Source organism: Schistocerca gregaria, chromosome 5, assembly GCF_023897955.1.
Source record: "Schistocerca gregaria isolate iqSchGreg1 chromosome 5, iqSchGreg1.2, whole genome shotgun sequence".
Classification (NCBI taxonomy): Eukaryota; Metazoa; Arthropoda; class Insecta; order Orthoptera; family Acrididae; genus Schistocerca; species Schistocerca gregaria.
In genome coordinates, this window is record NC_064924.1 from 500431927 (window position 1) to 500459169 (window position 27243).

Below are 27243 nucleotides of genomic sequence, written 5' to 3' on the forward strand. Positions count from 1 at the left end.
TTGTGAGAAATATATTCTTTCATGCTTACTCCAAGAGTGATTGATTAATACCAGGGTAGATTGACTTCAGAGCAAGAGTCGGATTTCAAACCCACAATCAAGAAAGTCAGCTGGAACCCTCGCAAGTGGGGACTGTATGTGTGTGTGTGTGTGTGTGTGTGAGAGAGAGAGAGAGAGAGAGAGAGAGAGAGAGAGAGAGAGAGAGAGAGAGAGGGGGGGGGGTGGGGGTGGGGGGGGGGGGGGAGAAATGTCTTGTGTGTAGGTAGAGATGTGAAAAAAACCACCCCCTCACATCTGTAGCTACATACAAGACAATATCACTCTCTCTCTCTCTCTCTCTCTCTCTCTCTCTCGCGCACACACACACACACACACACACACACACACACACACACACACACACACACACAAAATCGTTTCACAACACTCACAATGTGAACGAAAACAAACAAATAGGCATAAAGACTGTGGCAGTAATGGATGAAAAACATTTAAGAAAGTCAATTATAAATAGTGCAGTGCAGGAAATAATGCAAAATGCCAAAAACTGCAGATGTGAAATGAAGTCTGTCGAAACCAACCACTGCTAGCAAGAGGGGAAGGTAGAGACTAAGTAAAGAAACACCATAAGTAGCTTGCAGACCAACTTCATAAAGAAAACGGTATTTTTAACCTAAAAGACTCAGAAAATAAATGTACAAAAATGTGTATCCAATTTACAGAATACCACAGAAGATGATTTGTAAATAAAAGCGAAACGCATCTGGTGTAATTCTTTTTAATTACAGTGCAGTCAGCTCAAGACATATAACCTATAATAACAGATGTTAACAGCTGTTGCAGAAGATGGCCACACAAACAAATGTATCGGAGACATCAGTGACTAAAAGTTCATATTGGAAATTCATGTAATTTATGATATTTTTCAACTAACTCACCTGCTATCTCTTTGCATCATAGCGCTTGTACGAATACAATGTGCCATTATTTATTGACTGCCATCTTCATAAAGCCTTTGTTTAACCACCAAAAGCACAGGATACTTGTGCTGTCTGGACCTCACTTGATAAGATGTGTGTCAGTGCTGCCCTTATCCATCTTCTCAACACTCCTTTTCATCCACTGTGACCACCTCATTATTAAATATCATTGCCCTGCCACATATTTTGGTACTGCCAGCCCTCTTTTCTTTTATGTTGTTAAGATGATACAAGCATGCCGGGTGGCAGTCTCATTGCCACACGACATACCTAGAACACCTCGAACATAACAGAGTGCGGAATAGTAGTAAATGCCTAACTAATTCTATGTAATGTATCCTACATATCACTGAGCAAGATTACTCAGTTATTTAAAACATGAATCTTACCCGTATACTTGTACACAACCAGTAACATTTTGGCAACTCAACTTGAAGTGACACAAAATTAATAATTGTGGAAATAAAGTTACAGTTATTGAAACTAAAAAATAGGGTAAGTTACTGGACTATTGTAATTTTTCGCTATTTAACTTATTGCAAAAGCAATAAAATTAAACTCTTGTATCTATAAATTTGCGAATAACGTTGTGTGAACAACCGCTGTAGTTGATTTTTGGAGCTCTTCAACAATGAAGCACCCATTTGTGCATCAGTGACTAAAAGTTCATATTGGAAATTCATGTAATTTATGATATTTTTCAACTAACTCACCTGCTGTCTCTTTGCATCATAGCGCTTGTACGAATACAATGTGCCATTATTTATTGACCGCCATCTTCATAAAGCCTTTGTTTAACCACCAAAAGCACAGGATACTTGTGCTGTCTGGACCTCACTTGATAAGATGTGTGTCAGTGCTGCCCTTATCCATCTTCTCAACACTCCTTTTCATCCACTGTGACCACCTCATTATTAAATATCATTGCCCTGCCACATATTTTGGTACTGCCAGCCCTCTTTTCTTTTATGTTGTTTTATAGATTTTCCTTGCTTTCACCATGCCTTATAGTAGTTACATCACAACAAGTCAGCTAATATGTTCCCTAACCCTTTGATTGCCACAGATATGCTCGCTGAATTCCATGCAGAGTGCATTTTTGTCACTGTTGTACAGCTTACCTAGTGCTGCTCCCTGTACTGAGAGACAGCATTCTGGCCTTTATGAAATACTTATCACGTAATTTTAAGAAAACTATGCAATAAAAAGAATTTGATGTTTGCACATCTTACAGTCTGGTACCTTTAGTTCATAAAGGACTGAATTTCTTTTCGTTTTTCATCATAGTGACTGTACTGCACCAAATTAAGTGAAGCATTGCACAAAATTTTAGTGTGTTTGCAGAGGTAAAAACACAGTGCATAAACTTTGTGTGTGGTTGATTTTAACTCGTACATTGTTGTGTACAAAATGTAGAAAAGATACTGAAATATTATTTGCAACTGAGAGCAGGACAGTATTACATTTAGTTTTAGAGTTAGTTGTTTTCATATCCTGTGGATGGTCATGTGGAGTTTGCCCCTTTGGATTTGCCAGCTGATGTGAAATACTTACCTGATTTTAAGAAAACTGTTCAATGAAAAAAATTGACTCTGATATATTTTCTCGACAGACTACTGAATTTCTTTTCATTATTTGTCATGGTTTCTGTGTTGCATCAAATTGAGAAAAAAATTATATGAAATTTTAAAGAGTTTGCAGAGGTAAATGCATTGAGTGGATTTTGATCAAAATTTTATTGAAAATTGAGAATAGTAGTTTTGTTCCTGAGTTATTGGTTTTTATACTCATTCAGCTGACGTACATGGTGTGCCCAATTCTGTTCCTGTCCACCAGGAATCATGTGGTCATGACATTTGTCATATTTCATAAACAGTTCAAAATAGTGGAACAAAGTTTTTCTGCAAATGATAGCATGCAAAGTGGCATGTATGTTTTATGATAAATACAGGATGTCCATAATTAAAGTTTCAGCTTCAAAATCCAGTAGAAAGAGAACCACTGCTCAGAATGATGTCAGATTTGAACAGTATATTATTGATGCAAGGGGAAGCATCATGGATTAAAAAAAGAAAAGAAAATTTGGCCAATAGATGGTATTGTAAGCGTCAGAACATGTACACCAGCAGACACACGACACTCGACTGTTCCTTGTTCCTCAGTTTGCGCATGAGATGCCCAGAATGACTGTCTGTACGAAGGATTGTGCGCTGATGGCAAAGCTCTTTTACAAGAACCATGACTATACACCAATAGCCCTACAAAAGTACCGGACACTCAAGGGTATGAAAAAAGGCATTTGTTCAATGTCTGCTAAGGGTCTGGAGAAAATAATTATAAAATTTGAAAGGACAGGTTCTTTAGAAGTCCAATGAATCAGAGGGAGGAAAGTAGTTGATTTGATGTTTGTTGAAGATGGGGCCACAGTCTTGCAAGAGGGGTCAAGCAGTGGTGTGCAAACATGCAGTGCATGGGGAATTGCCTGAACATTGGACATACCTGTGAGCACGGTGTGTAAAATCCTATGAAATGTCCTGCATTGCTATGCATTAAAAGTCACCCATGTTCAGGAGTTGCTTCCTGCTGACCTGCCAGCAGGACAAACATTTGTTCTGGAATTTCTTGCTTGCGCGTGAGTACACAGTGATGACCATGGCACATTCTGTGGGCAGTCGAAGCCCTTTTCCATCCGTAAGGACATGTCAATAATTAGAACTGCAGAATATGGGCAACAGAAGAACCGCATGCACATCAAATGGTACCACTTCAGTCTGCAAAGGTGTGTACACTCACTGGTAAATGCTATAAGAGACTTTTGCACCCCAATGTCATTCCAGTCCTTCAACACCATGAGGATGTGGGTAAGATGATTTTTATGCAAGATGGCTGTCCTCTGCACATTGTGCACATGCAGTGATGTGGCTTCTGGTGAGGCATTTCAGTAATGCTAGAATTATCAGCTGTAATTTCCCTTCAGCTTAGCTGGCCAGATCACCTGATCTTAATCGGTGTGACTTCTGGCTATGGGGTTATCTGAAAGGTCTTGTGTTCAGTGTTCCAGTTATGAATGTCTTCTTCTTCTTTATTGGCTCTACAGCTCATGATGAGCCTTGGCCTCTTCTACAATTTCTTTCCATTTCTCTCAGTCCTTTGCCAGTAATCTCCAGTTTCTATAGCCCATCTTCCTCAGATCTTCGATTACTCCATCTTCCCACCTGGCCCTTGGTCGACCATGTCCTCTCTGCCTTCCTGGCTTTCCTTGTAATATTCTTTTTGGTACTTATGTATCATTCATGCGAGCCACATGTCCTGCCCACCTCAGTGTGGATGATTTCACAACCCTTCTGATATGTTGTTCTTTGCATATGGTATACAACTCATGGTTTTATCTCATCCTCCGTTTTCCTCTTTCATGGATTGGGCTGATAATTCGTCTGAGTACCTTTCTTTCAAATGCATCCAGTGTTTCAATAACTTTAGTTGTTAATATCCAGACTTCATAGGCATATGTAAGAACTGGTCATGTAAGTGATTTATAGATAGTTAATTTAGTGGTATGAGCCAGGAGCCTTGAGGATAGAAGTCTTGTTAGGGCAAAATAGGCTCTATTGGCTAGTATTAATCTCTGCTTAATTTCATAGGAGGTATCATTTAGATGCGTAACTGTCGAGCCCAGTTACTTGAAATGTTCAACTCTCTCAAACATACAATTGCCCATTGTTGTTGTATTTGGCATATTTTCTCTAGGTGCTTTTCCAGCTACCATATATTTTGTGTTTTGTTCATTAATTATTAACCCCATGTTCCTACTAGCTTGTTCAAGAGCTGTAAATGTCTCTTCCATTGCTTTTCGGGGGTCTTGCTATTATATCTATGTCATCCGCATAGGCCAGTATGTGCACTGATTTATAGAAGATCGTTCCCATGTTCAGAAGGTCTGAGTTTCTCATCACCTTCTCCAGGGCGGCATTAAAGAGAAGACATGCCAATGCATTCCCTTGTCGTACTTCGTTTTTAATACTCAATGTAGGGGACATCATTCCCCCTATTCTTACACTACTTTGTGTTTCGCTCATTGTCATTCTCACCAGCCTTGGCAGCTTTCTTGAGATTTCCAGTTCATCTAGAGCTTGATATAACTGCTCTCTATTTATGCTATCATAAGCTGCTTTGAAATCTATAAAGAGGTGATGCATGCCAGCCCTGTATTCATTTGTTTTTTCCAGGATTTGTCTTAAGGTTAATATTTGATGTATTGTTGACTTCCCGGGAAGGAATCTGCATTGGTATGACCCTGTCTCCCTCTGTATGATTCGGAGTATTCTGTCGAATAGTATATTAGAGAATATTTTGTATCCCAAATTAAGTAGTGTGAACCCTCTGTAATCGCCACACTCCAACTTATCTCCTTTCTTATATGTGGGACATAGATACCCTCTTTCCATTGATAGGGCATTTTCTCCTCTTCCCATATTCTGGTGACCATTTTCAGAAGGCTTCATTTCAGCTTTCTGCCACTTTGCTTAAACAGTTCTATTGGAATACCGTCTGTCCCTGCCACCTTTTTGTTTTTCAATTTCTTTAAGACAGTTTTCACTTCTATATTTGGTGGGGTAGTGTTGTTCTCTGGGTCCTCTTCCCCATTCATTTGTGCTGGATTACCTGGTATAGTTATTCTAGGTTCTAGGACACTATCAAAATACCTGCGCCATCTTTCACATATTCCCTTCTCTTCACTTATTATATTCCCTGTCTCATTTTTTATTAAGCTTGTTTTACTATCAAAAGGCTTCCGTGCGGCATTCACCTCTCTATAGAATTTTCTTACTTAATTTTTTCTTCTAATGAGCTCCATTTCTTTGACACTTGCCTTCATCCATTCTCTCTCTTTTTTTCTTTGGTGAGTCCTCTTCTCAATCCTCCATTTTTCTTTGTATTCTTCTTATATCCTCCTCGTACAGTGTGATCACAGTGTCCTTCTATATGCTTTGTTCTTTTCCTCAGTTACCATTTTGCATTCATTATCAAACCATGATGGTCTTAATTGTCTTGTCCCAATCCCAAGTATCTCTCTTGCCGATGTCCTCACCATCTTTTTTATTGCTTCCCACTGATCTTCGATATTGTTATATTCTCCAACATTTTCCAGATTCCAAGTTATCTTCTCCTGATACTGTTCTCTAACTTCCACTGATTTCTGTGCCCTGGGTCGGACTCCTTTCGCTGTGTTAGATATCCTTGCCCTCACCCGTGCCCATAACAGAAAATGATCTGTATCTATGTTTGGGCCTCTGAGACTCCTCACGTCCAATAGGTCCGATTTGTCTCTCAAATCTATCAACACATGGTCGATCTGTTTACTGTATTTCTGTCCAGTGAGTTCCATGTTCCCTTGTGTATTTCTTTGTGTGGGAACAGTGTTGATCCTATTACCATGTTTCTAGATGCTGCGAACAGTATAAGCCTTGTTCCGTTCTCATTACTTGTTGCATGTTTGCTGTGGGGGCCAATTATTGGTCTATAAATCTGTTCTTTCCCCACCTGAGCATTTAGGTCTCCGGCTATTATTTTAATATCATGGCCTGGGCACTCATCATATACTCTTTCCAAAAGATTCATAGAATACTTCTTCCTCTTCTTCTTCTTCGGATTCTTCTGCTAGTGTATGGGCACTAATTATGGAATAGTTAAAGAATTTCCCCTTTATCCTGAGTGTTGATAATCTTGGACTAATGGGAGTAAACCCTATTACCAAATGCTTTAATTGATGGTATACAACAAATCCTGTCCCCAGCTCATGATTTCTTTCACTGCAGCTATAGAATATATTCACCTCTTTCTTTTCTAAAACTCCACTCTCTGTCCATCTAATTTCTTGTAGTGCTATTATACTTTGCTTCAGATTCATTATTTGATCCAGCATTACATTCAGTGCTCCTGGTCGATATAGGAATCTCACATTCCAAGTACCAGTATATAGATCTGATCTACGCCTTATATTTCTATTACTACTAATTTTCCCCCCATCATTTACTTTTATTCCATCCTCTTTGTCCTTTTTCATGCCAGGTCTGTCTTCCTTTATTTGCCCGACTTTACTTTGTAGAAGTTTTGCAACAATTGTTATTTACAGAGCGGGCTGTCAACCCTGCATCTAACCTCTACCGGGGACGGGTGATGTTTTCAGGGTTTTCTTCCCTTAGCCTTTGGAAAGACAACTCCCAACTGCAAGGCAGCAGTTATTGTTTTGCAATTTTTGGTCCACCCCGGGTATTTTATTTCCCCGGTTTCCACCATAAGTGGTGAATGTTCCCTAATCTGCCATCTGGGAAGGTGCCCGACAGGAGACTAGCAACTCCACAAGGGCCAGTTACGAATGTAGCTGAATTGAAAACATGCATTGTGCAACATTCTGGACATGACCCCAATGACACTTTGATCTCTTATAGAACATACTGTTTCTTGATTTCAACTTGAGGCAGAAAATGGTGGACAGCATACTGAACACACCTTGTGACAGACTCTGAACAGTTAGAAACCATTGTTGTCATCAAGACAATTAAAAACTGATTTTTCCCATCCAGTGTGGTACAACATTGGTGTGGTGGATGGGTTTACCTGATTAATATTGCCAAAATTGTTGACTGCCAAACTTATGCAGCCATGCATAGTGAACATTACGGATGGCATAATGTGCATTTCAAACTCTAGCCGTTGTATTGCGATTCATCCGTCATTTGTAGCTGACTTCATTTATGTTAAGATGCTTACATCTATTGGAAAATTTTCGTTGAAATTAATTTTTGTTCTATGATGTTTCTCCCTGTGTCAGTAATAATCTAGATAGATGAGTAAGTTGTCCACAGCAGTGAAAGGGTCGGCAGAATAGGACGTGTAAACACAGCGGTTAAGAAAAAAAGCCAGAGGCCGTGTTTAAAAATGTCCTCAGCATGTGGAGAGTGGTGGAGTTTGAAAAGTTAGCTTGTCTGCACCAGCCAGAGAATTACTTCATTTGATTGAAGGTGGGGAATCAGAATCGTATCAGTTACATTTTATTGTTCTGATTCTTCTGTACTCTACCTCAGATCCTCATTTGACTGATATTTCTAAGCGAACACACTAATATTCTAAATATTTGGTTTTCCATTTTATGCTCTATAGTTTCTGAAGAAAGAGTTTTGAAAGCTTGAGATTAAGTGTGGGCAGTTTGATACATTCCTGTATGTTTCTTTTGAAAGATATTTGTTGCTTTTAATGAGTACTATTTCTATGCTGTTCAGCATTTAAGTTAATATCATTTTGAGACAGTACATTAGAATTTTGATTTAGTTTGTATTATCATTAAAAAAAGTAAAACTGATATGCAAGACATAATTGCATGCTTGTTTGTCCTTACAGCAGGTGCAAGGTATTTGGGCCCAAAGCTTAGAAGATGCCACGTGTGCTAGTGTTAATCACAAGTACCGACTCATTGTGTTTGGAAGGAGAAAGTAAGATTTTTCATACTGTCTTACTTTTCTGCTCTTTTCCTTAATGATTTGTGGTTACCAACTTCGCATTAATGTACACCAGGAGTTCCTACTTTGTGGCTGACAGAGAAGTCAAATCCTGGATTATCTTAATAATTTTGATATAAATTGTCATGCTGCTACTACAGAACCTAACATAATGTATTAAATACTCTGAATAATATCCCATCCTTTGGATATTAAAAATGGCATTGACATTAAATGTGCATGTATTCTGTTGTTTCAGCTCCCAGGCTGTTGTGTATTGTATTGATGAGAGCACTGGTGGTTTGGAAGTGTCACATCATATTATGTTGTCAAATAAAGATTATCCAGGTTTGCCTGGACCTGTGAAATGTATTCGTTGGACACCAGATGGCTGTGCTATGGCTGTAGCTTGGGAACAGGGTGGAATCTCCTTATGGAGCACATTTGGTGCCCTGCTGATGTGCACTCTTGGTTGGGATTATGGCCTTAATGTAGATATTTCTTGCAGTAACCCTCTACTTGTATCAAGTATGGTGAGTCTAGCTAATATACTGAATTACTCTTTTTTTATTTAACCTTTATTGATTAGTACACTTAATTATTACCAGATAATTCTGATGCTCAAGTAAACCATTTGTTATCTCTTTATTCAAATCATGGAAGCTATACTACTTTGGATGGTGAAAGAAGAGTCCTAAAAGCTGGCAGGGGTTTTGGTATCTTTCAACCACTATGTACAAAAGACTGCTGGTGGTAATGAAGCTATGAGACTTAAAACATTAGTTATTTATAAGGCTGCAACATCACTGAGACATTGTAATAGATGGACCATATTTGCACGAATATAGGTCACACTTTTCTTCCCTAAACTTTGGCTTGAAAAATCATAGTGCATGCTATAATTTGGAGTTCCCGCCCTCAAATCATAAAGCATCAATTTCAAAATGACAAGTGCATGTATCTTGTGTATAGAAAAACTTGATACCGTAGCTGCTCTCAAAAAAGACAAGGAACTTTGTTTCCACGTCTGGATATTCGCAATTTTGCCCTGGAAATGCACACCGACTGATGAGAGTAGATGTTTCTGTATAAATCAAATAGCCTCAGTTGGCACCAACAACTGTTACATTGCAGCCAACATATAGTTCAACACATGCTTGTAAACAGAAGCAGATGTACATAACATAGGAATCCCATACCATAGAAATGTTATTTTGTTGTTGTCTTCAGTCCTGAGACTGGTTTGATGCAGCTCTCCATGCTACTCTATCCTGTGCAAGCTGCTTCATCTCCCAGTACCTACTGCAACCTACATCCTTTTGAATCTGCTTAGTGTACTCATCTCTCGGTCTCCCTCTACGATTTTTACCCTCCACACTGCCCTCCAATGCTAAATTTGTGATCCCTTGATGCCTCAAAACATGTCCTACCAACCGATCCCTTCTTCTAGTCAAGTTGTGCCACAAACTTCTCTTCTCCCCAATCCTATTCAATACCTCCTCATTAGTTATGTGATCTATCCACCTTATCTTCCGTATTCTTCTGTAGCACCACATTTCGAAAGCTTCTATTCTCTTCCTGTCCAAACTAGTTATCGTCCATGTTTCACTTCCATACATGGCTACACTCCAAACAAATATTTTCAGAAACGACTTCCTGATACATAAATCTATATTCGATGTTAACAAATTTCTCTTCTTCAGAAACGCTTTCCTTGCCATTGCCAGTCTACATTTTATATCCTCTCTACTTCGACCATCACCAGTGATTTTACTTCCTAAATAGCAAAACTCCTTTACTACTTTAAGTGTCTCATTTCCTAATCTAATTCCCTCAGTATCACCCGATTTAATTTGACTGCATTCCATTATCCTTGTTTTGCTTTTGTTGATGTTCATCTTATATCCTCCTTTCAAGACACTGTCCATTCCGTTCAACTGCTCTTCCAAGTCCTTTGCCTTGTCTGACAGAATTACAATGTCATCGGCGAACCTCAAAGTTTTTACTTCGTCTCCATGAATTTTAATACCTACTCCAAATTTTTCTTTTGTTTCCTTTACTGCTTGCTCAATATACAGATTGAATAACATTGGGGAGAGGCTACAACCCTGTCTCACTCCTTTCCCAACCACTGCTTCCCTTTCATGCCCCTCGACTCTTATGACTGCCATCTGGTTTCTGTACAAATTGTAAATAGCCTTTCGCTCCCTGTATTTTACCCCTGCCACCTTTAGAATTTGAAAAAGGATATTCCAGTCGACATTGTCAAAAGCTTTCTCTAAGTCTACAAATGCTAGAAACGTAGGTTTGCCTTTTCTTAATCTTTCTTCTAAGATAAGTCGTAAGGTCAGTATTGCCACACGTGTTCCAACATTTCGACGGAATCCAAACTGATCCTCCCCGAGGTCCGCATCTACCAGTTTTTCCATTAGTCTGTAAAGAATTCGCGTTAGTATTTTGCAGCTGTGACTTATTAAACTGATAGTTCGGTAATTTTCACATCTGTCAGCACCTGCTTTCTTTGGGATTGGAATTATTATATTCTTCTTGAAGTCTGAGGGTATTTCGCCTGTCTCATACATCTTGCTCACCAGCTGGTAGAGTTTTGTCATGACTGGCTCTCCCAAGGCCGTCAGTAGTTCTAATGGAATGTTGTCTACTCCGGGGGCCTTGTTTCGACTCAGGTCTTTCAGTGCTCTGTCAAACTCGTCATGCAGTATCATATCTCCCATTTCATCTTCATCTACCTCCTTGTCCATTTCCATAACACTGTCCTCAAGAACATTGCCCCTCTATAGGCCCTCTACATACTCCTTCCACCTTTCTGCTTTCGCTTCTTTGCTTAGAACTGGGTTTTCATCTGAGCTCTTGATATTCATGCAAGTGGTTCTCCTTTCTCCAAAGGTCTCTTTAATTTTCCTGTAGGCAGTATCTATCTTACCCCTACTGAGATAAGCTTCTACATCCTTACATTTGTCCTCTAGCCATCCCTGTTTAGCCATTTTGCACTTCCTGTCGTCTCATTTTTGAGACGTTTGTATTTCTTTTTGCCTGCTTCATTTACTGCATTTTTATATTTTCTCCTTTCATCAATTAAATTCAATATTTCTTCTGTTACCCAAGGATTTCCAGCAGCCCTCGTCTTTTTACCTACTTTATCCTCTGCTGCCTTCACTACTTCATCCCTCAGGGCTACCCATTCTTCTTCTACTGTATTTCTTTCCCCTATTCCTGTCAATTGTTCCCTTATGCTCTCCCTGAAACACTGTACAACCTCTGGTTCTTTCAGTTTATCCAGTCCCATCTCCTTAATTTCCCACATTTTTGCAGTTTCTTCAGTTTTAATCTACAGGTCATAACCAATAGATTGTGGTGAGAGTCCACATCTGCCCCCTGGAAATGTCTTACAACTTAAAACCTGGTTCCAAAATCTCTGTCGTACCATTATATAATCTATCTGATACCTTTTAGTATCTCCAGGGTTCTTCCACGTATACAACCTTCTTTCATGATTCTTAAACCAAGTGTTACCTATGATTAAGTTGTGCTCTGTGCAAAATTCTACTAGGCGGTTTCCTCTTTCATTTCTTAGCCCCAATCCATATTCACCTACTATGTTTCCTTCTCTCCCTTTTCCTACACTCGAATTCCAGTCACCCATTACTATTAAATTTTCGTCTCCCTTCACTATCTGAATAATTTCTTTTATTTCATCGTACATTTCTTCAATTTCTTCGTCATCTGCAGAGCTAGTTGGCATATAAACTTGTACTACTGTAGTAGGTGTGGGCTTCGTATCTATCTTGGCCACAATAATGTGTTCACTATGCTGTTTGTAGTAGCTTACCTGCATTCCTATTTTCCTATTCATTATTAAACCTACTCCTGCACTACCCCTATTTGATTTTGTGTTTATAAACCTGTAGTCACCTGACCAGAAGTCCTGTTCCTCCTGCCACCGAACTTCACTAATTCCCACTATATCTAACTTTAACCTATCCATTTCCCTTTTTAAATTTTCTAACCTACCTGCCCGATTAAGGGATCTGACATTCCACGCTCCGATCTGTAGAACGCCAGTTTTCTTTCTCCTGATAACGACATCCTCTTGAGTAGTCCCCGCCCGGAGATCCGAATGGGGGACTATTTTACCTCCGGAATATTTTACCCAAGAGGATGCCATCATCATTTAATCATACAGTAAAGCTGCATGTCCTCGGGAAAAATTACGGCTGTAGTTTCCCCTTGCTTTCAGCCGTTCGCAGTACCAGCACAGCAAGGCCGTTTTGGTTAATGTTGCAAGGCCAGATCAGTCAATCATCCAGACTGTTGCCCCTGCAACTACTGAAAAGGCTGCCCCTCATCAGGAACCACACGTTTGTCTGGCCTCTCAACAGATACCCCTCCGTTGTGATTGCACCTACGGTACGGCCATCTGTATCGCTGAGGCACGCAAGCCTCCCCACCAACGGCAAGGTCCATGGTTCTTGGGGGGGGGAAATGTTATATGTATTTGAATTTGATGTGTTGTAAATTTGATGATGTGTTCGAAGGAGCTACGGTTTGTTACGAAATATGTAACAGTGACTGCATACATCATATTTATTATTAAAGGTATTAGAAAGCCATTTTCCTGCTTCTAGAGATACATATATCTTACTTCACATGTTTCATTTTATTTATTGAAAACATTGTCAGTGAGGCATTTTTGTTTGATTTCTGCTTACATTTGGAAATGTTATGTGCTTCCACATTTTTAGTAGTTGCAAAAATGGAGTTCAAATACAGGTGTATAGCATTTGCCAACCCCAATGCCACTTAAATGAAGAATTGTAATTAATCTAGTTTAGACAGATGGAGGCAAAATTCACCCAACATTGAACAGATTACCAGTAACGATAATTTTTTATGGCTTTTCTGAAAATATATAACTAAAAGTACAATAAATCTGAACACATAAAAACTTTACACAGTTGGTCCAATTTACTCCATACTATTTCACCCAAATTAAGCACAATCACTTCCCAGCATCACAAGCATATGAATCTTCATCCTTGTTAGATGACTCAGAATGTTGCTCAGATCCACTGCCATAAAGGTCATCTTCAATCACATCAAGATGATTGGAAGTTTCGTTTTTTTTTTTTTTTTTTAACTATGAGTTCTTCTTATATAGGTCGCCCAGCGGTCAAAATCCAACGGTACACTATTGATTCAGAAGAACATTGCAAATGGTCACCTGGCATCAAAGTTTGTGATTTATACATACAGCCAAAGGCTGCAACACACTTCTCAGGCTGCTAGGAATAGTAACTAAGTCACAGTTTCCTTCTTTCAGATTCCGTTTCACTCAGTCACCAGTGTGCCCATGAAAACTGTACAACCCCAGCAATGATTCTGAATGAAGAAGTGCTCCTGGCCTCTTATTCCAAATTACTGAAATCCGATCTAGGACCATTTCCTCTTGTCATCCACTCACCGTCGCAAGCTTTTACAATGATACCAGGTGGGAAGCTTTTTCCCTTGGGGAGGGTTTTGGGATTAAAAAACCAAATATGGTAGAAATTTTCTTCCATCAGCCATAATGCTTAACATCACTCTGCACCGCTGCTTTTCAGCACCAAATGTTAGTATTTGCACACTACGTTCACTTAAGTTATTTACTGTAGTGCTGCTTAGAATATCGAGGTATACCGGCGATTGCTCTGCATTTGCTACGTGGGAAGGTGAACAACAATTACGTAATGCTGAAAAGATAATAAACTCTCTTTATGAGTTTGAGGCAGTTTTTGCACAATTGTAGTTCTGCAACAAACAAATTATTTTTCTGCAAAAATTGCCAAACCTACCCATGCAAAATTTCAAATCCTACTGGGAAACTATTTCTTCTATGTGCTATTTTGCAACCTGCAATTAGAATCATTTCTGTTATAACAGCAGATCCACATTTCCTATTTTGGATTGCAAAATTGAGCAACTTTTCAACATCTGGACATTCACACTTTTATCCTTGAAATGCATACTCACTTTTTGAAGGATTTAGACGTTTCTGTTAGTTAGTTAGTTAGTTATATTACTTGTTCCATGGATCATGAACACGATTCTTTCGTAATGATGTGGAACGTGTCAAAGTACACAAGATTCATTTATCCCAAATAATCATTGTTATTCTTATATACGGTACAATTGTTATTGCTTACTGTATTTCTTTGGACTAGGTCTAAAACCGAGCGAGGTGGCGCAGTGGTTAGCACACTGGACTCGCATTCGGGAGGACGACGGTTCAATCCCGTCTCCGGCCATCCTGATTTAGGTTTTCCGTGATTTCCCTAAATCGTTTCAGGCAAATAAATGCCGGGATGGTTCCTTTGAAAGGGCACGGCCGATTTCCTTCCCAATCCTTCCCTCACCCGAGCTTGCGCTCCGTCTCTAATGACCTCGTTGTCGACGGGACGTTAAACACTAACGACCACCACCACCACCACCAGGTCTAAAAATTCATCTATGGAGTAGAAGGAGTTGTCATTCAGGAATTCCCTTAACTTACTTTTGAATGCCGATTGGTTGTCTGTCAGACTTTTGATATTGTTTGGCAATTGACCAAAAATCTTTGTGGCAGTATAATTCACCCCCTTTTGTGCCAATGTCAAATTCAATGAACGGTAGTGAAGGTCACCCTGTCTCCTAATATTGTAGCTGTGGACTGTGCTATTAATTCTGAAGTGATCTGGGTTACTAACAACAAATTTCATTAGGCTGTATACATATTGTGAAGCTACTGGCAATATCCCTAATTCTTTAAATAATTGTCTACAAGATGATCTTGGATGAGCCCCAGACATTATTCTGATAACACTTTTTTGTGCAATAAATACCTTCTTCCTTAGTGATGAATTGCCCCAAAAGATGATTCCGTAAGAAAGCAACGAATGAAAATATGCATGGTAAGGTAACTTACTGATGTGCTTGTCTCCAAAATTTGCAATGACACTAATAGCATAGGTAGCTGAGCTCAATCGTTTCAGTAGATTGTCAATGTGTGTCTTCCAGTTTAATTTCTGATCAATACACACACCCAGAAATTTTGAACAATCTGCTTTAGCTAAAGATTTTCCCCCACACTCTATATTTATTTCCGGTGTTATGCCTTTCCCTGTACTGAACTGTATGTACAGTGTTTTTTCAAAGTTCAATGAAAGTCCATTTGCGGAAAACCACGTAATAACTCTTTGAAAAACATTATTTGCATTTTCCTCAGCTGATTCTTGCTTTTTAGGCTTGATTACAATACTTGTGTCATCTACAAAGAGAACCAAGTTTGCGTCTTCATGAATATAATTAGGCAAGTCATTAACATATATTAAAAACAATAAAGGCCCTAAGACAGAACCCTGTGGTACCCCATTCTTGATACCTCCCAGGTCTGAATAATCTGATGCCCTTTGTGTACTATGTGGGTTTACTGTTTCAACCTTCTGCATTCTACCAGTTAAATATGAAGTGAACCATCTGTGTACTGAACCATTCATTCCATAGTACTGCAGCTTATCTAAGAGGATTTCATGATCCACACAATCAAAAGCCTTAGAGAGATCACAGAAAATCCCAATTGGTGATGTTCTACTATCCAGAGCATTTAAAATTTGATCAGTGAAAGCGTGTATAGCACTATCTGTTGAAACACCTTTCTGAAAACCGAACTGACATTTTGTTAAAACGTTATTCCCACTAATGTGTAAAGTTACTCTTGAGTACATTACTTTTTCAAACACTTTTGAGAAGGATGTCAGAAGTGAAATAGGACGATAATTGTTGACGTCTGTCTTGTCACCTTTTTTATACAAGTGTTTAACTATGGCATATTTCAATCTGTCAGGAAATATTCCCTGATTCAATGAGCTATTACATATGTGGCTAAGAACTCGACTTATCAGGTGTGGACAAGATTTTAGTATTCTATTGGAGATACCATCAGTTCCATGTGAGTTTTTATTCTTAAGTGAATTTATTATTTTCTTAATTTCAGATGGTGAGGTGGGTAGAATTTCAATTTCATTTGTTTGCACCGGGAATGCCTCTTTCATATAGAGTTCTGCCCTATCTGGTGAGGAGCTGGTGCCTATATTTTCCACTACATTTATAAAATGATTATTAAAAATATTTTCAACCTGTGATTTTTCATTTATAAGCTTTTCATTGTGCTTAACAGTAATACTGTTGTCCTGTGACCTTGGTTGCCCTGTTTCCCTTTTAACTATATTCCATATTGTTTTAACTTTGTCATCAGAGGTGCTAATCTCAGACTTGATACACATACTTCTGGATTTTTTTATAACTTTCCTTAATATATTACAATATTTCTTATAATGGTTGAGATTTTCTTCATCTCAACTTATTCTAGTGTCTTGGTATAGTTCCCATTTCCGGCTACAAGAAATTTTAATCCCTATAGTCAGCCGTGGTTTTTTATCAAGTTTATTTGAATTATGATTCATTAATTTCTTAGGAAAACTGTTTTCAAATATACCCACAAGTTTATCATGGAATAAGTTAAATTTAACATTTGCATCAGGTTCCCGATAAACATCCTCCCAGTCTACCCTTTTCAAGCTTTCCCTAAATTATTGAATTGTTATATGGTTAATTGGGCGTATTATTTTGTTTGTTTTTTTCACATTACTGTATGGAGCAAAGTCATGAATTGAAAGTAGCTGTGCATCGTGATCAGAAAGCTCGTTCTTAATAGGATAGGTGCTTACTTCTTTTAATTTATCTTGGTCTATGAAAATGTTATCTATCAGGGTGCTACTGTCTTGTACAATACGAGTAGGAAAATCAATGACTGATGTCAGTTTGTAAGAGCAAAGTAATAATTCAAGGTCGTTCTTCTTGCTTGAGTGTTTAAAAAAATAAACGTTAAAATCTCCACAAATGATAATGTGTTTTCCCTTTTCTGACAGATAACGCAGCAAGAGATCTAGGTTTTTAAGAAAAATTTGAAAATTTCCAAGTGGGGACCTATACACAGTCACAATTATGAATTTACCACTGTCCAATTTAAGCTCACAAGCGCATACTTCAATGTGCTGTTCTACACAGAATTTTGCGGTTTCTATGTTTTTAAAATTATGTTCCCCCTTAACATAAATGGCAGCTCCTCCTTTCTCCATATTGTCTCTACAAAAATAAGTTGCTAGTTTATACCCATTAATATTTACATTTTCCATTTGTGTAGTTATATGATGTTCAGACAGGCACAGTACATCAACTTCTGTTGTATTTTTAATATTCTCAAAACAAATTATTAGTTCGTCTATTTTGTTCCTTAATCCCCTGATATTTTGGTGAAATATATTAACACAACTGTTTCCTCTACCTTTATTTGAACCATTTATTTTTTTACCTTTAAGAGCTGCCTGTCTGGACATCTTGTTCAACCTAAAAAAGGTGCTCCTATGCCCTTTCGGGTCACAGGGGTTTTGCCTTGAGTGCTAGTGGCCCCCTTTAGACGACCTACAATTAAATCAGCTAATCTATCCTTCCCTAGACTATTTAGGTGCAGGCCATGTCGAGTGTATCCCCATCTCCCAATGCTACCAACAGGCACTGTATAAATGTGTGTTTTTGCACCGTCCAGCAGCTGCTCGCTCAACTCTCTGTTAACTCGCCACACAGAAGGGTTAACCGAGGGCTGATCGTAACGCTGCAATACCTCAACAAAACCCACATTCGTACATCCTGTTGCAGCTCCTGTTTTATCCAGGTCACTCTTAATATCATAATTCCTATCCTTAGCCAGGCTGTTTCCTGCCCCACCTATTACTATCACCTCATCATTATTGTTAAAGTCCCTACAGAATGGTCCTATGTCTTCTATCACCTGGCTAAGCGTAGCACTTGGCTTAAACAAACTCCTGGCCTGGTAATCTGCTCCTAATTTCTCCTGCACTAGTTGGCCTACACCCCTCCCATGACTGCTACCTAGCAGCAAGACTTTTCTTTTCATATTACTAGATTTTCCCGACCTAATGCTGTTACCAATTTTAGTAGTCTGCTGCACCCTACTTTCAACTACTCCAGTTTTTGGCTCCTCCCTTCCTACTTCAGGTAACAAGGAGAATTTATTCATAACTGGAACTTCGACAACATCTACATGGCTGGTCCCTTTTCGCGATTTCCTTGTTACCAGTTCCCATTTCCTGCAGTCTTTTTCCCCCTTTAACTTAGCTAATTCAGTTTTTACCGAATCTAGTTCAGCCTGAAGGGCACACATCTTTTCCTCCTGTTGTACGAGTCTTTTTTCTATACTACAGAACCTACAGTTCCATGGGAGAGCCAAAAGCATAATCTCGTCAAATTTCCCGCTATATGAGCCCCAATGAAAAACACCCCCACATACTACACCCGATTCTATCTTCCTACGACAGCTTCTAGACTTGGCAATGTACAGTGTACAATGTACAGTAACAAAATTTAAACAATGATCTCTTAATACAACAAACTATATTCTTAAATCAGTAAGATAATGAACCTACAATGGATGTAATCTAACGAGCTACTTGAATTTAAACAATCGTTACCTGAAAGTAAACGAACACCAAATGGAAAGTCTATGAACAAATAAGTTTGAATAATCTACAATCCAACGGTCTTTAATTATTGACCAAAGAAGTATTTAAGATTATAGGCGCAAAGTTAAGTAATAATAAGAGGTCTACACACGAACGAAATTTACGCCTACAAATGTAAACAAACACTGATGAAAACCGGCCGTTTAGTAAAACCTTCTTTACAAGTAAAATACGCTAATATTCGCGAAACCTTCAATACACAGTCTAACACAGACGTTAATTTAACTATGTAAACTATAATTTACACTAAGTTTAATATTATTCTATTACTGAACACTTAACTTTTGCCAGAGCTTCGAAAGCGCGCGCACCGCTTGCTGCAGGGCTGCCACCTATGTGTTCTGTTGCGCACCACCAATGAACGTTTTTTTTTGTTTGTCAACATCAAATGTGCATTCAGCTTCCTGTTTCCTGTGTTCCTTTGCATAGTTGATAACTTGAAGTTAAAATTTCAACTTGTAACTAGTATGCTTCTTTCCCATTGTCGATCATAAACCAAAAGCTCAACCTTTCAAATGTCCACAACTTTCTTACACTGTCCTCTGAATTAATCACGTTACCACTCCCTCCAATAAATCTAGTATTTGGATGACACATCTCGTGTATATAGCCTGCCACCCAGCAACAGAACTGGTGAGGCTAAAATTTTAGCAGACCATTCTATTCTGCCAACTTAACAAGTATACTTTAGTTACACGAATGCAGAAAAAGGGGAACGATAAAGTACTGAACTTTCTCATAAATTTAGTAGTGTTGCTTTATCAGATATCTACTTTTTACTATAATCTTGTGTCAAAAGTTTAGGTATGGCCTATATTCTCATAGGCCTATATTCTCATAGGCCTATATTCATTAAAATATGGTACACAGAATTTTGTGACCTGATTGGTTATGGCAGATGTGCAAAGAAACCTGACCAAACTCATTCTAACTGTTTGGACTCTTCTTTTGTCATTTGGACTACAATTAGACGTAAAAACAAGTTGTCAGCAGCTGTTTCAAAATCCCCTTTAACCCTTTTTGTGAACTTCACTGTCAGAAATAATCCCACGTGCAAAATTAACACTGAAGCCTCCATAAATGATAATTCTACAGTTAATTTTACATAACTTTTCTTATAAACTTTAAAAAAATTTTGAGTGAAACAATGCTTGTACATGTCAGTAATCTAGAATAATACAACACTGTACTTGGAAATCCTGAGAGAAAGCCATGCACTGGAGTAAGTAGAGATAACCACTCACTTTGAAGAGGAAGCATTGGTCAATGCAGAGGGACACACAGATACATTCTACATCTACACACATTTTCCGCAATCTACCATACGGTGCGTGACGGAGGGTACCTCATATCACAACTAGCATCTTCTCTCCATGTTCCACTCCCAAACAGAATGAGGGAATAATGAGTGCCTATATGCCTCTGTACGAACCCTAATCTCTCTTATCTTATCTTTGTGGTCTTGCCGTAAAATATAAGTTGGTGGCAGTAAAATTGTACTGCAGTCAGCCTCAAATGCTGGTTCTCTAAATTTCCTCAGTAGCAATTCACAAAAAGAATGCCTCCTTTCCTCCAGAGACTCCCACCCGAGTTCCTGAAGCATTTCTTTAACACTCGTGTGATGATTAAACCTACCAGTAACAAATCTAGCAGCCTGCCTCAATCCGACCTGATAGGGATCCCAAACACTCGAGCAGTACTCAAGAATAGGTCGTATTAGTGTTTTATAAGCGGTCTCCTTTACAGATGAACCACATCTTCCCAAAATTCTACCAATGAACCGAAGACGACTATCCGCCTTTCCCACAACTGCCATTACATGCTTTTCCCACTTCATATCGCTCTGCAATGTTACACCCAAATATTTAATAGATGTGACTGTGTCAAGCGCTACACTACTAATGGAGTATTCAAACATTATGGGATTATTTTTCCTATTCATCTACATTAATTTACATTTATCTATATTTAGAGTTAGCTGCCATTCTTTACACCAATCACAAATTCTGTCCAAGTCACCTTGTATCTTCCTACAGTCACTCAATGACGACATCTTCCCGTACATCACAGCGTCATCAGCAAACAGCCGCACATTGCTATACACCCTATCCAAAATATCATTTATGTAGATAGAAAACAACAGCAGATCCACCACACTTCCCTGGGGCACTCCAGATGATACCCTCACCTCCGATGAACACTCACCATCGAGGACAACGTACTGGGTTCTATTACTTAAGAAGCCTTCGAGCCACTCGCATATTTGGGAACCAATCCCATGTGCTCGTAACCTTAGTTAGGAGTCTGCAGTGGGGCACCGAGTCAAATTCTTTCCGGAAGTCAAGGAATATGGCATCCGTCTGATATCCTTCATCCATGGTTCGCAAGATATCATGTGAAAAAAGGGCAAGTTGCATTTCGCAGGAGCGATGCTTTCTAAAGCCGTGCTGATGCATGGACAGCAACTTCTCTGTCTCGAGGAAATTCATTATATTTGAACTGAGAATATGTTTGAGAATCCTGCAACAAACCAATGTTAAGGATATTCTTGTCCTTGCAGCTTCACTGTCAGCCAAAAAAAGTGCCTGGGTAGTTATATTACTTTACTAGTTGAATAAATAAATGTACGTGTGAACCAAGTAATATGTGATTAGGTTTCATATGAAAGAATTGGTGTTTCTTAGCCAGTGAAGCGAGACATGCTGAAACACAAGTTTCTGAGAGAGTGAAACAACTGTGTTAAAACACAACATTTTTATTTAAGGGATAAAATTGGTTATGATAATGACATGCATAACTCCCCACCATTACAACTCACTACTTAATTGCAAATAGTTGTTGTTAAAATGTGTGTGTGTGTGTGTGTGTGTGTGTGTGTGTGTGTGTGTGTGTGTGTGTGTGTGTGTGTGTGTGTGTTGGGGGGGGGGGGGGGGGGGGGGAGAACCAGATGCATGTGTGCCCACATTGTATGTATCATCATGCATGCATTTACACATAGAAGGGGGAGTAATGACCATAGCGTTTCAGTAAACTGCATGATCTCCTGAGACATAGCCACTGCTGAACATCTGAGGGAGTTTCGTAGTGAACTCTGGATTTCCTACTCAATTGCTCTGTGACATTGTCAGTACTCTTATTATTGTGAACTTCGAGTTTGTTCCAGCGATCACCATTTGGATGATGATGGAATGTTGTGTGTTGGAGGGAGGGAAAAATCTTAGCTTAACTCTCTCAGGTAGTGAGATGCTGTAGACCTTCATTGAAATCTCTGAACATTAATGTGAGCTTCGAACTAATGCAGTGCATGGCTTTTGAGACAAAACATTCATTAGTAGGCAATACTATGGGCACATATCACATCTCAATATTTTATGTGTGCTCAAGTAAACAGAACTCTGTCAAACACAATTTTTATTTACCTAGCTGCTCATGCAAATGCAGTAGCTTCCAGTTTATCAAGTAAAACACATTCAGCTCTCTGAATATATAACCTGGGTGCGATATCACATACTCAAGAAACGGAGCAAAGATAACTCAGTGAGAACATTAGCTCAGAAACATGTAGTTAACTGTAACACCTAGTGTTTCCCACAATTTTTCTCAGTTATTGAAAGAATAGAGGAGTCCTTTGAAAATGTACCTAACTTTTCATATATTTAAAAAAGTCTCCAGCACATAGTAGGCACCCGAAGTCAGTGGAGCATCTGTTCATTGGGAAGATGTCAGTGTTGTGCATTCCAGTGACCACTTCCTGTTCTGATGATTTGAAGTTTTCTGACAGACAGAGCAATATTTAAAAGATAGCTGCACAGGTAAGTGTTACGAGGATGAAACTGGGTCTTTGCTGGAGTTTCTGGATATTTTCATATTTTTTTTAAATGATACATTTTCTCTCTATATTATTTTGAATGTGAGACCAATGGTGCCCAAACACTAAACAAGGAAAGCCATGTCCCTCAAGATAGCATGTCTTTATAAGCATGATGTTTGCAGAAGCTATAGGTAACAATACATCCCCAGGGCATGGATTGGTCATGATTGTTATCGATTTATCACCTTAATTACACAGTTATGGAGAGTTACTAAAAGTTACGAAAACAGTCAATTTGATGTTTTAAAAAAGGTACTGTTTAATCTTATGCTACTAAAATGTTGTATAGATTGCAACGATTCCCTTACTAAGTATGTAGTAAACCCATCTACGAATGATTTCATCACAGCTTACTAAGATAGGTTATACAGAATGATGAGAGAAATTGGTTTCTTCTGCATGTGTCAGCTTAAAGGATAGAAATAAAAAAGCTTTCAAACCAAGTGCCATCACAAAATTCAAGATGTTTGTCTGTAAGCTTTGCAATTTTTATAACCAGGGGATTCACAAGATGCGCAGTTCACATATTTATCCATACTTAATACATATGCACCCTGCTGACGTTATTATGTTAATGGCCGTCTCCTTTAATTTTTTAAAATTGTGCTGGTAGTAAAGTATTGTAGAAATTTTCAGCGGCTTTGTGATGTTCTGTCATGATGTCTTTTCATGATTCAAAACCACTGTTCCAGTGTACGATTTGTGAATGGCTATGGTAAAAGCTGTGGGTATGTTTTATATAGCTTAAGTACACCATGACAACAATTTTAGATTGCCATCTGTTGCCTCAGATATATCTCCTTGATGAATTTTTTCTTTCTACTTCATTCTTGTGGTTCAGATCCTCCATGCCACTGCTGTGCTTGAACATCCAACTTTACTTGATGCCATTCTGTCTTGCAGGGAATCCTAAATGAAAGATCACAGCTTCTATTCTGAGCTACAAAATGACTTGAAATGAACTCTTGTTTCAACTCTTCAATAATTTAAAGTTCATTACTTCTCATTAACATATATTACAGTAGCTCAAATAGGCTAGATCAGTGGTAACCAACATCAATCTAATACATCTGACTTGAAGGTCATACTGGCAATCAGTGGTTAATTAAAAGCTAATTCATTTGTCTTGATGATAATGGCATGGTTGGTAGGCTGCTTATTCTGGGTAGCTCATGGCACCTTCGACTGGAGTCATCACAGTGTAAACATGTGCGCCCAGCTGGTAGCTGGTGTGTGTGCATTGCCAATGTATCCCCCCCCCCCTCCCCCTGTAGCATCTGTGCCAAAATAGTGACGCTGACAGTCTAATTGCATCTTGCTTATTATTTATACCTATTTCCTCTATTACAGTCAATTCTTGATGGTGGGCTAGTAAACTTGATAAAACATCCTGATACACTACACTATGCATATAATGTTAAGGATTTTTTCATTGTTTTGTCAAAAATTCAAGGAATTCGACTTTTCTTTGTTCCTTTGGCAACTGTTAAGTTTCTGTAAATACAAGCCTTACACAAATGATAATGCAAAATAAAACAGTGGAAGTGATATCCAGAGTGAAAACAGAGAAAAATTATAAAGTGGAAACTGCTGTAGTGATGTTCCTTACTGGTAGTCATAGATTTACTTATCATGTTGATTGAGTAAGAAGGAAAGTTGAAAATGATCACAGTAATAAAAGTGTACTCTGTACCTCTGGTGCCAGCACACCACAGTGTTATTTATTCATTCTGAAATAACTATTCAAAGATTGTTTGCAAACAATGAGAACTTCTGGATTCGGTCAAAAATGGATGTTAATGTTATACCACTGAGGTTGTACTAAATCACCTTCTTGCCTCCTTAGGAGGTTATAAAGTTTAGGAAAGAAATCTTTCCAAATATGATTTGTAAATGAAAGCAATAGGTGAACACCAAAATTTTAACATCAGGTATATTGTTGAATCAAGACAGTGGGCCACTCCTTTGGTTATTCTGTGGCTTTTGATTCACAGTGTGCACTAATGAGCTATTTTCAGTCTTGAAGCACTGAATGTGGAGGAATGATGAAGTTTCTTATCTGCTCCAATTTCCTTAGCTTTCTTCATGCCTTTAATGAACATATCCAGCAGATAAAATCGTCCAAATCATACAAAAACATAGAAAAGAGGTGGGATTCTGCTGGTTGCTTTTAATAATAAGGGAAACAAACAGGATGGCCTTTTAGTCAAGAGAGCAATTACAGAGATATAGGTTACATAATTGTCCTTTGTGGACTGCCATCTCATTGCTGAGCTAGAAGGCCATGCATCAATGGGATCAAGACTGGCTGGATGAGATAGACAAATAGCAGTGAGTAGGAAAATGTTTCTTGCCGTGTCACTGTCTTCTGGTCGCAGATATGGTATGAAATTGCACAGCTTTGTTTTCATGTAGATCAGTAACCTCTCACAATGGCTTTTTATTAAGATGGAAGTGTCCAACTGTTCATGATGGTTCTGATGTATTTATTTCAGTATGCCACATTTTAACAGAGTCTATTTCATATGCTTTTCACATCTTTGCAACGGTGGGCAAAGATGCAGCGATGACCGATTCTGTGAACATCATAGGTTTAGCAGCTCCACCACAAGTGGTGACAACTGTATCATATGACCACCATCCAAGCAAGTCTGCTGTGTGGGAATGATGATATAATTGTCTGCAGAAGAAGCAAAAGTTAGTTCCCTTCTGGCAGTCAGATGATTGCCAGTTACGCTAAGCTACTATCTTCTCGCTGTCACTGCTTCTGGACTCTTGATTATGACCCTCCACCACTTTGTTGTACCCTGTCATCTCAATCTGTCGCACTCTCGAGGGCACTGAATCTCTCAGCAGTAACAGACTCAGATACATTTTGTCTGGATATTTTTATTGGCATGGCCTAGGTCATAGGGAGCATTAATAAACCTTGCTTATATTGTTATCAGGTGTCACTGATTGCATCCCGCGATACATCCAGAAATTTTGGGATTTAAAGTGTCAATTCCTTCTACTTTGTTTATTTTCTTGAGGACTTAATTTTTTGTGGATACAGCAGTTTGGCAGGTCATGTTGTATTAATGCTTGATGGTATTTGTGTATTGCTGTAGGTTACAGCAAGTGGTGGCCAGATATTAGTCCCATGTGTGCAATGCATCTACAAAATCAGTGACCACAAGTATTGCTTGTGCAGAGTGGTATCTAGATATAGCCAGTTCATAATGACAAGAAGTCAGTGATGGAGGCATCATTTCTTAAGCTCATCGAACAACAGCAAAAACAACTGGAACAGCAAGAAAAACTGATATTAGCAACAAGTACAAAAGCTGGGGCGGGGGTAGCAATCTTCTGTATCATAGGAATGATATACCTCTAGTCCACACAATTTGAGAAAGTAGTCCCAGCTATAAGCATCTTCAGCAAGGTGCCCTCTCTCTCTCTCTCTCTCTCTCTCTCTCTCTCTCTCTCTCTCTCTGAATTTAGATATCATAATTTGTTTCAGTTAAAGACATGTGTCGTGTAATACTGTGCTTTTCCCCCCTCTCAAGTTAGATTTATCATTTTCAACAACTGCGCGTGCGAGTGTGTGTGTGTGTGTGTGTGTGTGTGTGTGTGTGTGTGTGTGTGTGTGTTTATAGCAGAATTTAGAGTATCTTAATTTGTGTTTCTCAGAATACTGTGATTTTCTCCTTTTCAAGCTAGATTTATCATTTCATCATTTTTAACATCTCCACACATACTTTGCATTTCAATTTTTTTCATGTACTAAACATAGGATACTTTAAATTAATTTACTTCTCTAAGGCTGGTTTTCTTTTCTAGGAATGGTCAGCTGAGGGTTATCAGTTATGGTTAGTGAAACAGCAACTCAATCATGATCCTGGAGGGCAAAATGCTGAAACAGACAGTGTCATCCAGTTGGATTTTGTGAAAAGTGCTCTTACTGTCAACCCTTGTATGGTAATACCTCTAAATGAAATATATTTTGTTATTCACATACGTTATGGAACTGCATTGAATTAATTTAAAACTAGACACATACTTATGTTGTAGGACAGTCCAGTCCTAAGCATATGTTTGAAGTGAAACATTATATACCTAAAGTTAAAAATTTAAATAGTGAGGGCTTCGTTAATTTTTAAAATTTATAATTGCCATGCAGGAACATGGGCTACTGGCAGAAGTTTATCCAACATGCTGGTAAAGGAATGCAGAACTTTTTTCTTGAAATGTTTGAACACACAAATCATCTGTCTAAAATTAAT

The 27243-nt window shown here is 38.5% G+C and overlaps 1 protein-coding gene across 1 annotated transcript in view; it reads left to right on the plus strand.

Moving 5' to 3' along the window:
- LOC126272137 (guanine nucleotide exchange factor subunit Rich) overlaps window positions 1-27243 on the plus strand; it is a 274952-nt gene that overhangs the window by 60192 nt on the left and 187517 nt on the right. The window contains exons 6-8 of the mRNA XM_049974745.1: window positions 8379-8470; window positions 8736-9009; window positions 26801-26938. Coding sequence (XP_049830702.1) covers window positions 8379-8470; window positions 8736-9009; window positions 26801-26938 — 504 coding nt within the window. The remainder of the gene's footprint in view (window positions 1-8378; window positions 8471-8735; window positions 9010-26800; window positions 26939-27243) is intronic.